Raw genomic sequence first — 15,836 nt, 5'->3', positions numbered from 1 at the left:
CCTGGACACCCCAGAGCATCTTCCAGGGGTGCCTGCCTCTGTCCCACCTCATCCTGCAGAGCGTGGGGCTCCTGCACCCACAGCCGTGCACTCAGGGGATGGATTCCAGGTCCCTTGGGTGCCAGGAGCTGCTCCCAGCATCACCACCCACACCTCCACGGCTGTGACCGGGCTGCGAGCACACTTCGGAGCAAGCTGATGCAAGCCCCATGGGAGAGCCTACCCCATTTTAGGGCTGCACAAAGGGGTCGGCGAGAGCTGGGGCTGGAGCCCCATCAGCCACCCCAAAGCACCCACCTTCGTTCCTGCGGCTCCCCCAGAGAAGGACAGGACTCAAAACCAAGGCTGACTTGACAATGAGGACGACAAAAAGAAAGGAACGACACCAGCCCGACAACCCCCAAAAGCACGACAGCTACTACGATGGGAAGGGTGACCAGGCGCCACGAGGGACACAACCACGGGGGGCACGGGTGGGCTCATGCGCGGGCGTACGTACCGCCGCCGGGTCGACAGGCAGCTGAATACAGCTCAGCTGCCCGCTCGCGTCTTCTCGCTTGGAGATCTCCTGAAGGAGAAACGGGGGCAGGGAGGGGGGGGGGAAGGAAGGGGAAGGGGGGGTTCAATTTTCACACTTTCAACAGCAGAACGGAGCGGGGAGTCAAAAAAAATCAATCAATCAATCGGGATAAAAACAAGGAGAGGCGGGGAAGGAGAAAGGCAGCGTGCGGCCACGATGGAGAGCCAGCTCCGCGGGGAGAGGGTGGAAGACCTCAGGTGGAGCACAGCCCTCCAAAGAGGCCAGCCTTACCTTTAAATTAAGTGTTTCAAACAGAGAGCTTGATTCAGCTCCTAAGTGATAATTGTGCTAATGAAACACCAGCTAATTATTGAAAACACGATTTTTTTTTCCTTTTTGCAGCTGCATAATGGGATCTCTATTTATTATGCTGTCATTAAGCAGCAGTGGAGGCTTTTAATGAATGTTTGATTAACACAATATCAGTCCTCTTACAGCCAGGTAAAATACCTCCAGCACCTCTTCACAGTGCCAGAAATCAGTATTTCCTGGCCCACTCGGAGATATTTGCACCATTCTGCTTGCCGTCGGCCCCAGCAGCACTTGGGGAAGCAGGCATGGCCCTGGGCGCATGGTGTGGGGCACCAGGAGGCACAGGGTACCCCCTCCTTAACTGCTCCTCTACGTGCCAATGCCATTTTGCCCTGCTCCAGGCCGGGATGAAGAGTTTAAGACTGATCAATTTGGGGGTCTGGGTGGGAGAACAGTGTCTTGCAAGCCACGCAACAGACACTTAATGTAAAGTCTGTGGTTGTAAGAAAGAGACAGGTGTGGACTAGCCATCGAAAGAACACACGGAGACACTTTTCTTTCACAAGGACAATCCCGACAAAGCTGATAGGAATGCAAAAGGATGCAACAAAAACACCATCCAAAAATCTCTACAAAGGGAAAATGAAGAAGTTGTCGTCTTCTTCAGAAGTCAAAGCCCTGTTTCCTGCTGCTACACCCGGAGTGCAGGCAGCATCTTTCCTGGCAGGGGCCAGTGGGCATGCCGGGGGTGGCCCCGGGGGGGGCACAAGGCAGGGGGAGAGCCAGAGCCAGGAGTGAGGGAGGACAAGGGAACACGAGAGTGGGAGGATCGCCAATGGAAGAACACGCTTTGGAGATAATATTGTCAGGAAGTCCCTCAGGAGAGGAGCTTTATGTCTGACAAAGAGGAGTCATTGTTTGCTTCGAAGAGAGAAATCCCAAGGGCAGGGACCTGAGAGTTCAGGCAGCGATTTCAAATTAGCAGCTCCATCAGACGGAGTCCCCTGCTCACCTTCCCCGCACGAACGCCAGACCCAAGTTAAATCAGAGAGCGCGCGTCCAAAAATAACCGCGTTGCATAAAGTGCTGCGTGTGCCTCTTGCACGAGAGAAGCAGGTTATCAAAAAAAAAAAAAAAAGGAGAGAAAAGAAAGGGAAAGAAACTCAACCCTGCAAAATATATTGCTCCATATTCAAAGTTTGGAACAGGTCCTTTTTGTTTCCCAACTGCTTATATACATCTGCTGCCTAGCAACTGGGGCTGCAAAGCCATGCACTAAAATTAACGAGGTGCTCGCAGATTGAGGGAAGGCAGTCAAGGACCGGGAAGATAAAGGCAGCAGCCCTGGGATTGAGTTTCAGCCCAGACAGCTGAAGGAGAATGGAAAAACACCTAACTCAGGAGAAGGGCTGAGTGCAACCACTGGAGAGAGATGCAGGGGTTTGTTTACAGCGAGTGATGATCTCTCTATTAATTTTGCTTCGGAGAGGAGCCTTTGTGCGCTTGCTAGCAAAAACCAGAATGAGATGTGTTGGAGGAGCAAAGCTGAATAAACACAAAGCTGTGAGGCTGGAGCTGGCGGGCAAGGGTCCGTCTGCTGCGGCAGTGCTGGCTCCCACCGCGGTGACCTCAGGCTCCTGGCCTCGGCATGTGCTCGCTCCCCGTCTGCTGCGGAGAGCTCGGCTTCGGCCGAGGTTTGTCTTTATCACGTTTCCATTTACTGGGGGAGCGCTGAGAGCTCAGGATAACAAGGACGTGGAAGGAAGGTGATTACTAAAACGCCATCCTAAAGGCTGAGACATCAAACAGCACTGTAAGCAGAGTCGCAGATTACACAAATCGGGTGCGAGCCCATCGAAATTGCCGTGGTTGGGCAGAATTAGCCCCGAAAGGCAGAGAGGGGTCTGGGCTTCGGAGGCTGCGCTGGGTCCTGGTCCCAGCGACCTGTGCTCGCCTCTTGGTAGCAGCGTGAGGAAGACATAACCTTAAGGACATGGCTGGAGGAATAAAATCGCAGAGCATTAAGGCAGGGCATGACCTTACAGCGAGCCGTGCCGCGGGACCAGCTGGCCGCAAAGCAAGCGTGAGAAATTGCTGCCCAGCACCACGGGCGTGCAGGGTGTGCGGGTGGGAACGTGCTGCGGGCGAGCTCGGGGTGCTCGTAGCGTGGGGCCAGGCTGCAGAGCTGGCGCTGGCCAAGGGTGTCACCGCCCTTGAGGACTTGGGGGGCAGAAAAGGGGATGCCGCACTGCAAGGCTGAGCCCTGGCCAGCGAGACGTGGGGGCTGAGGGGGCTCCTCCACTTGGGCGACCTTTGAAGAATCAATTTGCTAGCCTGAGCAAAGGGTGGGTTTCAAAGCCGTCACCACTCCGCAAGCAGACAAGGAGATTTTACCTCTTCTCACTCGGGCAAGGGAACATCGAGCTATTGAGGAGAACCTGGCAGTGACTTTCCCTTCGGCTGAATGGGAGGGGGGGAGTTACAGAGAGCAACAGCTACAGCAATAACAATTAAACAGGAAAGCACCAACACAGAGAGAGACGATACAGAAAAAGAGAAAAAAAATCTTCTAGCTATCTTCTCCTGGTATGACCCCATTAACGTAACTCTAAACTGCACTGCAAAAAAAAATTAATACTAATAAAAATAAATACGGTTCTGTGCATAGCCCTTCATAAGCTGGTAGGATAGGATGATAAGCAACAAACCTTAAATAATATTCAGTCACCCCAGCACGCTTAATAAAAAGCAAAGATAATGCGTAGAAGCACAGCCCATACAAGCAGATCCCAGTGGATGGTTTTAGGGTATATATCCCTCCCTAAACCCCAGGTAGGGTGCAAAATCTCCTTGCTCCCACCGACCATCTCAGCAGTCGGACAACCCCTGCAGGGCAGTGGGCATGGCAGGTCCCCACGCTGGGGACTGGCCGACATGCTCGCTCGTTCCCAGCTGAACAGTTTGGGGGAAAAATGTGCAGCTCAAAGCCACCACCCCCCCTGCCCTTCATGGAAGCCCACAGCTGCCTCGTGGAGGTTCCCAGCTGGCAGGGATGAAAACCCACTCAAGTTAAACTGGGGAGAGCACTGCAGTGCTGGGGATGAGATGCTCCATCAGCGCAGACCATCAAATAGGCAATCAGACTAATCTCCCGGCAGCCTGCGTAAGTTTTCAGGAGGGGTTTTAATCTAGCTCACAAGCACGGCAAGAAGCATTTCAGAGACACTGTCATAGCAGTTATCCCATCCGCAGTGCCTGACTCACCGCTGAATTCTCCCTCCCGCATTAACGCTAACAATGCCTTTCATTTAAGCCCTTCACTTAAAGGGCTTGCTGTATTAAATTGCACCCTAACTAAGGAAAAAGAAGGGAAAAAAAGAAAAGACCTTATATTTTCCCCACTTCTTTTCATGTGCCACTGCTGTAGATGTATTGCTGCCCATTTCAGAAATCAGAATTCCTGGGTCTGGTCTGGAGGCCCTGAAAACTTTAAAAAAGACAGCGAAGGCACGAGCATGAGGACATTACCTCTGTCTGGAAACCCTCTACCAGGATGGCCACCAGCAGGTTAAAGAGAACATAATTCCCAAACGTCATGAGAGCAATGAAGTAGAGAGCAGCCCAGGAGGAGGTAGATGCCATGCCGTTGTAGAGGACCTTGTTCCAGTCTTCCTGGGTCAAAATCTGCAGAGAAAACGTATCAGGAAAATGGAGGCACCAGAGAACAGCGCGCTGGGTGTCTGCTGACACAGACAGGCACCCCACTTCTGGGCTGCCACCCACAGCTATAACCACAGTCGTTATTTCAGCACAGCTCAGTGCTTCTTCAGTAAGAGGGCTCACACTTCTGCTTGCCCAGAAGTCCTCTGGAGGACAGACGTGCCCCAAGCCATCTCCTGAGCTGGAGGAGCTACCGTCCCCCACGCTCCTTGGCTCCCCCCTGCACCAAGGGGCATATCCGTGCAACTCCTGCCCTGGGGTTTCTCTTCTTTAGCCTTCTGATTTATTTGCTAATACGGCCTGGAACCCCCTCTGTCCCCTCCCTCGTGGTGTAAGGTCCTCTCCCTCCCGTGGCAAGGAGTTTCGCTAAGCTCTGTCAGATGCCATGGAAAGCACCCCCGGCCCCCGCAGCCCCAAAACGCACACGAGCTGGGTGCTTTCTGGTTTGTACCTGGAAAACGGTGACGATGGCCCAGAGCAGGGAGTCGAAGTTCTTCCTGTCGGGCAGCGTGTCGCCGTCTCGCTCGGAGGCGAACTTGCAGCCGAAGAGGTGCATCCCCAGGATGCTGCAAGGCAGAGCGCACGGGCTGAACGGGGGCTGGCGGTGAGGAGCAGCCACACGGCAGGGCTGACTGTGCCTCCTGACTTCAGCCAGGCAACATTTTATTGATTTTTTTTTTTTTTTTTTAAGATGAATCATTCATTCACTGAAAAACATACCTCAAGATCACGCAAACGGACTGTGAATTTGGGTCAGACCTGTCACACGGTTTCAGCCAAAAAGCATGCCTGATACTTCTTTTTCTTCTCCTTTGTTGTTTTTTTTTTTTTTTTTTGTAAGTCAAAACATTCTGTTTCAACATTTTCTAAACAAAATGTTTTGACTTTCTGTTTTGCAATGACACATTTTCAGCAAAACAGGCTTAAATTGAATTAGGAAGACAAAAAGGGTTCCTGTGAAATGCCTCAATGAACCCTATCAAGGGACCCACAACATCTTTCCTGATTTTGACAAGAAAACAGAATACCTTTCATTTCAGACTGATGCTAAAAGAATGATTTGTTTTCCCCTGCTCTCGGCCGGTAACCTGAATAATCAAATTATTCACAGCTCTGCTCAGCACCACGGCGGCAAACGGTGTTTCGAGCAAAGTGTCTCACTGGGGAAAGGAACATTGCTCCATGAAAGGACAGGCTTTTGTCAGCCCTCGGGTTGCAGGAGAAGCAGCTGCTACAAGGGCCAGGCTCTTTGTGAAATCTAGACCAAAACCCAAAAATTCAGGGTCACACCAAGCTTTTTTTCTAACATCCCCACTGCAGATCCTCACTTCTGCACAGAGGCCAGGCCAGAGCACGAGCACCAGCACAGCTGGCTGTGTTTTAGGAACGCTGCCCTTCTCCTTGGCAGTATTTTTAGCACCTGGCTTTCTGCTCATCTGTAAGTAACAGGACTGCTGTCTTGGGGGGATGTCAAGGAATCCTCCAGCCCAAAGATTTTTCCTTGCAAATCATCTTGCAAAGACAGACGTCTCAATTGGCCAGAGTTAAGAGGAATCAGCCAGCAAGCCGCTGCCAGCACTGGACTGAAATGGGGCCGCTCGCTCAGACAAGCCCTGGTAGGGACCCCTGAGCACCGAGAGCAACCACAGGACCAGGGATCCACGTCTCTCACCCAACACCCACCTAAATATGAAGATGAAGAGCATCAGCAACATGCAGAAGGTGGCCACGTTGTCCATGGTCTTCATGAGGACGACGAGCTGGCGCTGGAGGGCGGGCATGAAGCGGACCAGCTTCAGCACTCGCATGAGCCGAAAGGTCCGCAGGACAGAGAGGCCCCCGCCCTGCTGGCCCACGATCTCCCACACGCTGAGAGGGGAAAAAGAGGCCAATGTGGGATGAGAAGGCAATGCCCAACGCAAAGGCACAGAGGAGAGGAAGCAAAGGAGAGGGAGAAACTCAGAGGGAAGAAGGATGGGAAGCGGGAAGCTGGCCCTGGGCAGAGAGGAGCTGCCAATGCCTCCTGCGGGCTGGACGCCGTCCAGGCTCGCAAGGAGCAGAGCCCCACCAGAGTGTCAAAATCACGCCTGCAAATCAGCGGCTGCAGCTGCAGGTGCAATTACAGCCTTTGCTCGTGCCAACAGCCAGACAGCTACTTAATTGGGCACTGGTTGTGCCACTTGGATGCTAGACTTCCCAGGACATCAGGACGGATAGCTTTCTGTGCAGGCTTCTCTCTAAAATGGCCATAAAATAACCCCAAGACGTATATTAGTAATTGTATCTTAGTGCAGTAATTTACAGAATTGACATAGGAAGGTATTTATGCCCACTCTTCATTATTTTCTGTTTTAATGAACCAGTCAAACGAGGGGAAACACACATAAAGCAAGCTCTGGTTGTGTACCTAATCACCACGATGATCCCATCAAAGATGTTGTATGGATTCTTAATGTAGCCGAAGGGACCGTAAACGAGGACTTTCAGCAGCATCTCCAGGGCAAAGAGGCTCGTGAAGACGATGTTGCTGATCTCCAGGGCATTGGTAAGCTCCTCCGGCTAGGGAAGGAAGGGGAGGAAAGGGACAAGATCAGCAGCTCCGACCGCTCTGTTTGTTAGGCACATGCACTTACACCTGAAATACATCAGCCCACGGAAGGGGTAGGGACACTGGTGGAAACAGTATAAGGAGGACGTGGCAACAGCTCGCTGAAAGCCCAGGAGAGAGAAAAAAAATGCCATTCAAGTATTTAAGTTTTATATGTCTGCTGTAAGCTGGGGAAGTAAATCCAGACGTGGACTTCACGTTAAGCACAGCTTTAGCACCACCACGGGAGGTTTACATCAGAGCATCACGCACCGAGCCTCAACGTTTTCATATCCTCCAAGTCTCCTTAAACAGAAAGGAAACTTGGATGGTTCTCACGTAAACAGCATTTCAAGCCTGCCTTTTTATTTAGTGTCTCATCAAAAGATTTGAGCTCAAATTTTCAAGAGCAGAAACTTTAGGTGTTATACCTGAAACGTCTCAATAAAACCTCATTACCAGCAAGCCCTGAATTCCTCTCCTGCAAAAAGGGCACAAACCTGGCATTTCAGAATGGCAATCTAAAAATAGAGGTATGAAAAAACACAAACAACAAAAACCACAACAAACAGGCTTCTCGTAATCTTAGACCTAAATTAATACCTTTCATGTTTTTCTAGCATATTTCGCAGAGGGTTCCCAACAATGCCTGCAGACACCGAGCGCTGCGCTTTCCCCGGCGGGTGGGCGAGCATTATTGGAAAACATATGGCAAAAGACAAAAACCGACGGTGTAGTCTGTTCACAATCAGAATCTTCATCGACAGGAAAGGCCGGAGCAGAACCTGCAGCAGCAGCAGAGCCCTTCTCCCCGTGTAACCCCAATGCACAGCCCCAATTTCATGACGCACGGGTTTAGGGCGGCTGCACCAGGCGCAGAAGCCAAGGCATGATGTACATGGGTGGGATGCTGACTGCACCCACCACTTCCATGAAACACTTTTATGGCCAACAGCAGCAACAAAAACTTCCTACAGCATGCCAGGAGCTGCCAACACCTGGCCACGGGGCGGCACGAGCTGTCCCAAACCCAACCCCAACCCAGCAGCGTGGGAGCAGCAGGGGGTGGCTGGGGGCAGGGTCACCACCTTGCTCACAGCATCATCAGCCACGGTTCGGAGGCCTGAGAAACCCCAGTAACCAAAGCTTTACTGGCAAATAGACAGTAAAACCCACATGGGCTTTTAACTCCCTTTCTTTGTTTCTGCACGTCAATGTCTCAGCACCGAGGCCAAGCCCTTTTAGCTCAATTCCTCCAAGCCCAGTGTGATGGAAGATGGAGACCCAAACCAGACTGCTGCTGTCTCAGCACGCCGGTGTAACCCCAGGGACCTGCGCTGATTCCGGTGGGAGCCTGTGATGACAAAGCAGTGGTGCCAAGGTAGCAAAGCGGGAAATGGCAGCATCAAAAAGAAAAAGTAACTGGAAAAAAAAAAGGGGGGGACAGTGAGGGGAGAACTGGAATGCTTCCTGTGTCTCATACACGCTTGTGGAGGAGCAGATCCCTTGGCCAGAGCTTTCCAAGCACACACCTGACGTGATCTAGAGCTGAAGCACAAATGCTCTTGACATTAAACACAGCGCTGCTTTAACAGCGTATACCTCTGGGAGCACTCAGACACAAAGTCACAAATAGGCCAAGAACCTGTAGGTCGAGTCGCCCCTCAGGACAATTCCAAACAGCTAAAAGTCTACATTAGTCACACAGAAAAAAAGCCAACTCATTCAGAAGCGCCCCGGTGCTGCTCTCATTACTGCAGCAACGCCGTTGGGAAAAGCAGCGGGTTCCTGGAGGCTTTCCTTCTCACCCTTTGGCACCGCTAACCAGGCACGGAGGCTGGTGCCACCCGGGGCACCACGGAGCTCCTGGCCCGGCCTCCGAACCCATCAGTGTCGGAGCAGGGAGCGCGGAGCTTGCAGCTCGTGGCATCGCGGTGCCCGCAGCCATCGGGGGCACCGCTGCCGGCTGCCGCCCTCCCAGCAGGGTCAGGACCTCAGCCTCCGCTCGGAGAGGTGAAAGGGGACGAGTTCTGGGAAGCCGTGGGTGGGAATCGCGTGGTCTCCTCAGGGACCAGCACAGCTCGAGGACAGAGAGGGCTCTGCTTTCCCCAGAAGCGGAGACGTTGTCCTTTGTGCCCAGGGAAAGCACAGGCAGCGCCTTGCCAGGGCTGGAAGCACAGTTTCTCCCGACCGTTTTGGAAACCAGAGGGGGCCAAAATCAGCTGGTGGCCACAGCCAGGCCCGCAGCACTGAGTCCCACTATGGGGTCATGGATGTCCCCGCAGTGCCATCCACAGAGGGGACAGGCCCCCACAGTGCCCCGCTACTGATCAGCATCCTGCCCCCTGTCAGCCCCATCTCCTGTTGCATTTTCCCCCAAAAAAACACCTGAACCCTGCTCCTCCTCCATGCGCTCCTACTGCCCTTGCAGGAAAAGGATATTAACGCTGGAGACATTGGGTGCACACAACAAAAACGAGGAGTGGGATCTCCTGAAACAGAGCTGAGAATAGCCAAAATCCGAGATTAATGGCCAAGAGAGGTTGGAACGGGAAGGGAAGACTTCTCCCCTGGGGCCGGAGACAAGGCGCAGCCCCAGGGCAGCCCGGTGCTGCCATGGAGGGAGGCGAGGGGGGAGCGGCTGCTCCAAGCGCTCTGGGGCCGTGGAATTATTTTTTCCTGGGAAGCAGCAGGTCCCTGAGCAGTGGGCGGGGATGACATGAGTTACTCGAGGGGTTTCGTGGTGGTTCCCAGCAGGGGAGTCCCCAGCACACAGCTCCCGGGTCCCTGTTCGGCTCTGGGTCCCTTCCCAGGGACACGTCACCGCTGCCAGCCCTTGGGGCGCTCGCCCAGGCCCTGGCCGCAAGTGCTGCTTTCACACGCATGGGAATTATTTCTGCAGATGGAAGCGGGCTGAGGCTGCGGACCTGCCGCAGGGGACGCGCGTCCCCGCTGGCAGCAGGGCTTCGGGCCCCGGGGGCGCTTCCGAGAGCCCCCGCTGCGGGATTCCCGGGGAGCTGCAGACACACACAGATAACAAGGCTGTTAAGGAGATGCTTCTGCCTTAGAGAAATCAAAAATGCGTCTCAGGCATCTTTCCTTAGACATCATTAAAATACTGCAGGGAAGTGGCTTCTTCATCCCGTGGGAGTTAAAACTGTCACCCGATCCAAACCAAGACAGAGGAGTTTCAGATGTGGGGAACTGAAACCCTGCATCTCCGAACTGAAACACTGCGTCTCCAAATTTCTGCAAGCCTTCCCCCCGTTTCAGTCCCTATTCCCTTATCCATTTGCTCTGTACTGTAAATCATCTGAAATTAAAAAATAGAAATAAGTCAGCTTGAAGAACACGAGCTTTTTGTTCCCCAAACGTTCAAATGGATGTTTCAAATATCTCAGACAACATATTTCAATAGATTTTTTTTTTTTTTGGAAGCGAGTTCATTGAAAGGGCTCCCCTCCTACAACCAGCTTCAGTTTTGATAACTTCCCCTTCTCTGGCACTAGCTGTCTCATCAAACCAGGACTGACCAGCTCTGGATGCAACACACCTGAGCGAGCCAGGGACACCCGGCACGGATAGCTCCGGGGGCTGGAGCAAGCAGCCTGCAGCATCTTCCCTGCAGGATCCACCAGGCAGGGAGGTAAGCAGCATCGATCCTTTCACTAAGTGATGTATTTGGAAGAAGGAACCCGTCTGGGTTTGTTATGTGTTGCAGGAAACCACGGCCCCATGTGTGTCCGCACACTCAAGGTGCAAATCGCCCAGCTTCGTGCCGCAGAAAGCCTCCCGCACACCGCTCCATCACAGCGCATCTGCTGGAGTCACACTTTCCATTAAGAGAAGAGCCTGCTAATTTCCTCATCAGTAGCAGCAGTGACTAATTAAAAGGAAAGCATCCTATGATTAAATGAACAGCACCCAGAAAGAACAAGATCCAAGCACACCTCAGGCATGGTGCGGAACACCAGCTCTTCCCACGAGTCCTCCCCATAAACACTGAATTTCATCCCCAGGACACCTCACCCCGCTGGACACACAGACGTGGTGCCCTGGATAAATCATCCCCTGTTAGCCCTGTGCCTGTGCAGTGTCGATTTGTTGATGTACCCAAGAGCACACTGACGAGCTCTGGCAGCACACACCGTGGGAGAGGACAGCGTGGCACCTCTCATAAGCGCCGCGTAGCAGACGAGCGCGGCGGGGAGGAGGCTGGGGTGCAGGAGGGGCGAGAAGGGCTGGAGACCTGGGGACTTGGAGGGCTTACCCACATTTCAGCTCCACCAGCGGAAGGCATTTATCCCGTTCACCTCTCCGCCCCCATGCAGGCTGCGGGGAGCACCCAGAGCCCCCCCCGAGCCCCCCCTTTCCACAAGCAGCAGAGCCAGTGAGTAATTCACGGTGGCTCGAGGGTGCCCCGGCTCCGCAGGGCACGGCTGAGCTAAGGGGAGGCGAGGGACAATGCTTCCAGGTGCTGAATGACACACCTCAAGGGGTGTCTCAGAGCTCAGCCAGCACCTTCCCCTTTTTCAGCACTCAGATATAAGCTACAATGCATTACTTTGGTGTTTTACTTTTTTTTTTTTTTTTTCCTTTTTTAAACCAAATAGAAGTTCTTGAGCAAGGTTTCCAATGGCAGAAGGGATGGGCTGGATTTCCACCTAGGTAACAGAGGCCTTTCCCCTGTACCACAAACAGGAGACAAAAAGCCTTCTGTCCTGCCACAGCACAAAGGGCTGCGTGGGGTGACCAGGCAGGGGGCAGGTCCCCTCTGAGCCCGAGGCTCTGCTGCTGTGAGCGGATCCAGACCAGCAGGAAAACTTCGAAGCCATTCAAAGGACTGCAGAATAAAACCCTTCTGAAAGCATTTCCATGGCAACTAAAGCAAAATACCACAGAAAGAAAATAACGACCTCAGCTATTTCCCAGGAAACACCGACAACATTTTCCTGACTCATCACTTGCAGATTTTTAATATATATATATATATACACACAAGAAAAATCACACTGGTCACGCAAACACGCGACTCTCCCCGCTTCTCAGCCTGACGCCTCCCATCAGGATCCTCTCCACCCTCCGCGCGGGCACGGACCTACACACTGAGTCCACTTCCAGGCAGGAGCAAGACCCTAATTCCTGGGGCAAAATGCAAGGAATTCAGATGAAGAGAAGCAGAGATAACTAGCAGCCTGAGGCACCCTTCCCTTGCCCTCTGCCGTGCCCGATTCCCCAGCATTTGGAGCTGGCAGCCCCTGCTGAGCTCCGGCCGCCCTAAATCCACTTCAAGGCCCCCCAGTAAGCGCCGCTCCTCTCAGCTGCAGGCCCGCTTGCTATTTTATAAATAGAAGCTGGATCCGTGGATATTTTCAGCCATGACATTCATTGCCTTTGAGGCTCCCTGGAAGGATTTGGGCTTTAGCTGTTGTCCTGGTCCGGCCGCGCCAACCTGCGCCGCGCTCAACCAGAGCCCGCTGTGCCGCGATGCTTTCGCTACACATTCTGTGCCAAACCGGTCTAAATGGAAAAGTTCCCCCTGGAAAATGACTCAGAAAGCAGGATGGCAGAGCTTTTGCTCAGCTCCTCAGCACAGCCTCAGCCCCTGGGTTTGTCACTGCTCGTGGCCGCGGACCTCTCCTGCTTGTCCCCATCCCTTCCAGCTCCAGCCCCCGGCTCCAGGGAACGGATGATGTCCAGGATTTAGAGATGTTTGTTACATGGGGACGACTGACAGGCAATCAAACAAGCCCAGCTTCATCCCATCACAGCATGGGAAAGGAGGATTCTGTTGGAGGCTGAATGGGGACTGAATATTTCACGCCACAGCAAGGAATACCGTACGAAAAGGAAGCAGGCAGCTTCCATTCTGAGGAAATCCGAGCTGCCTGCACCACAGGGACCCCCTGCACCACCTCACCTCCTCCTTGTCCCTCCCCTGCAGCTCACAGTGCCCCTTCCCACCCGACCCAGGGCAAGCAGGGGCTGGGTGTCATGGCCATGTCCCCACGTGGGGCCGTGTCCCCTTGCACCCATCACAGGGGTGCGGTGGGGACCCCACAAAGCCCGTGCCCTGCCCAGGAGCCTGACAGGGCCGCAGACCCGGCTCTCCCCCTGCACACCCCAGGCTGTGCTCTCCACACCCTTCTCTGGAGACACAGCAGATATTCTCGCTTGAACTCCTTATCTCTCCCAGCTTGAGATTTCCGGATGAATATTATCCCAGAAAATGCAAGAAAAACATGAACCGGCTCATCCCTCCGCCCAGGTTTCGAAGGAGCTTAAGCTGAACAAAAGCTGCATTTCCACTTGGTCACACCTTGTAAGTACTTGAGATTTAAAGCCCTCTATTTCTCGTTAATCTAAACCAAGTTCCAAACTTATCTCCCCATTAGTACTTGAGAGGTACCAAGGGGAGAGGGGGGAAAAAGAAAAATAAAGGAAAAGAAAGGAAAAGGCTGTCTGTACAGCTCCTGCCCAGTTCTGCTGAAACCGGGTTTCTGGTGCCGGTAACGCTATCTCTAATGCTGACAGGCGTCCACGGGGGAAAGCTGGTAGAGTCCTAACATCAGCAGAAACCCCGCTGTAACAAAGAGCTGAAACCTGGTGGGGAGACAGGAGCGGGGGCCGAGCGGGCACGAGGGGCTCTGCGAGGACACGGGCAGCCGTGGGGCACTGTTTCCACCCCCCCCCCCCTGTTTTTTTTTTTCCGGCTTGGGGAACAACCTCAATAATCAAAGTCGGAGCAGAGAGAAAGGCCCGACTATCTGCGGGGAGCAGCGACTTGTCATCGGCACGGGCACCAAGCGGGTCTCTGGAGCACACATCATTTTGCCGTTTCGCCGAGCCGCAGCTTCTCCCCAGCGCTGCCGGAGCAGAGATAAGACGAGGGTGCCGCTGGCAGCTGAAACAACAGCTGTAACGATACGATCTAAGGCAGCCCGAGCGTTCCCAGCCTCTGAGCAAAATTAACCGGAGAGGATTGACACTTCGAGCTCCCCATCCGCAGAGCTCAAGAAAACTTCAGTGGATGTCAAGGAATCCACATAGGTTTATCCCTAAAGCATGCGGAGAGCTGAATTGCCTGATAAAAAAAAATAATAATCATTTTCCCACTGCACGAGAGCTCCTTTAATTTTCAAAGGATGCAATCTCCAAAACCAGGATGAAGCCTGCTTTATGGGCAGGGCCCCGTTTTTAGCAGATGTGAGGACTGTGGCACCACCGCGTTTCGCACGGTGCCCTGAAGGAGCTTGGTGAGCCAGTCAATTAACAGACACAAGTTCCTACAAGACCTCATAAACCCTTCAAAATGCCAAGGAGCGGAAGAACCCCTGAGGTCCGCAAAAAGAATTACCCCCAATAACAAACGGAGAGCCGGTTTTGAAGTCAGTGATCCTGGTGATTAACAGCTCTGATGACTTCCATTAGCATTGATTTGACTCCCCCAGTCTCCAACGACAAACCGTTAATAAGAGTAATTTCTGCTGAAGCGGGAGCTAATTGAATATAACACGTGCAAATCTATAGGGCACCTTGTTTTCCTACAGTCTGAGTGCCCTGTGCAGCTGTAGCGCTGAAAAATTGAGTTGAGGCTAGCTGCAAGCCCAGCCCTGGGCAGAGACAGCGGGCTCCGAGGGAGGGAAAGCCTCGCTGCGCTGCCAAGGCGCCGATCGCTTGGCTGAGATGAGCTGGCACGGGGCTGGAGAGATGTGTAATGGAGTTAAATAGAGAAATGGGATATGCACCAAAGGGGAAGCGGAGCTATCTCGAGGAAGGAAAACGTGCCTGAACGTGGGACCCCCTCGGCTCCTTGGAGCAGGCAGAGGCCATCCGGGGAAGGGCTCCTTGATTTCTCCTTGATTTAGAGGGATGCGTGCACATGCACACGGGCCTTCCTACATCAAAGCCTAACGAATCAGATTTATAGGAGGAATCGTCAAACTACAAACTTCAAAGTAAGAAAGTCAGGCTAGCTATTAAGTGGGTGCAGACCAGCCAAAGCACAGGGCTAAGGAGGTGGACGAGCACTTGTTAAAATCTCATTTCGGCACGCACAGATGTCCAAGGAGCCGCCTCCCTGTGCCCAACAAATCTGCAGCTGCCCTCTGCCACCACTCCCGCGTCCAGCTGCAGCATGTTTGGCTTGGCTTGGGTGCTCCTGAGCACCCAGCCCTGGGAGAAAAGTGCCTCTGATGCCCAGAGCACCCTCGTTCCTCCAGGCAGCACACACAAAACAGAACCAGCAAGTCACTCGGGAACTGACTTTTATCCCTGATCTCCGACTGGTTATCTGGAGCAGCAGTTAATGAGTCTGGGGCAGGGGCAGAGCACAGGGAATGCAATAAAAAGGGGACGGGAGCAGGCACAGCACTGTCCCCATGCTGGCAGCTCCATCTCTCCCAGCCATGCCAGGAGGCACAGACCCCCAGGCTGGGGGCTCTCGCCCTCCCGCCCCGTGCAGGGGCTGAGGATGCTGCTGAGGCTGCTCAGACCTCTACAAAATAACCCCAGTGGCTGAGCCAAGCTCAGTCTTGAGTCTCTGCCCTGCTACAAGCATTTTATGCATTCCTTCACTCAGCCTTGGCTTAAGACCCAAAGCAAATCCTGAGGTCCCCAGGCTTCCAGGCAGGTAATAACTTTCAGCTCCCGTCTTTCCTTCACGCCGAATTCAGGCAGAAGCACAAGCACGTAAAT

At 53.3% G+C, this 15,836-nt stretch overlaps 1 protein-coding gene across 1 annotated transcript in view; it reads right to left on the bottom strand.

Annotated features, from left to right (window-relative positions):
- Positions 1 to 15,836, bottom strand: part of CACNA1G (calcium voltage-gated channel subunit alpha1 G) — a 132,943-nt gene that overhangs the window by 60,882 nt on the left and 56,225 nt on the right. Inside the window, 5 exon segments of the mRNA XM_066980267.1 lie at positions 500 to 568; positions 4,361 to 4,516; positions 5,004 to 5,118; positions 6,236 to 6,421; positions 6,960 to 7,111. Of these exon segments, the coding sequence (XP_066836368.1) occupies positions 500 to 568; positions 4,361 to 4,516; positions 5,004 to 5,118; positions 6,236 to 6,421; positions 6,960 to 7,111 (678 nt within the window).

This window comes from Anser cygnoides, chromosome 19 (assembly GCF_040182565.1).
Source record: "Anser cygnoides isolate HZ-2024a breed goose chromosome 19, Taihu_goose_T2T_genome, whole genome shotgun sequence".
Classification (NCBI taxonomy): Eukaryota; Metazoa; Chordata; class Aves; order Anseriformes; family Anatidae; genus Anser; species Anser cygnoides.
Note: the sequence above shows the minus strand (reverse complement) of the source record. Positions and strands in the feature narration are given on the sequence as shown.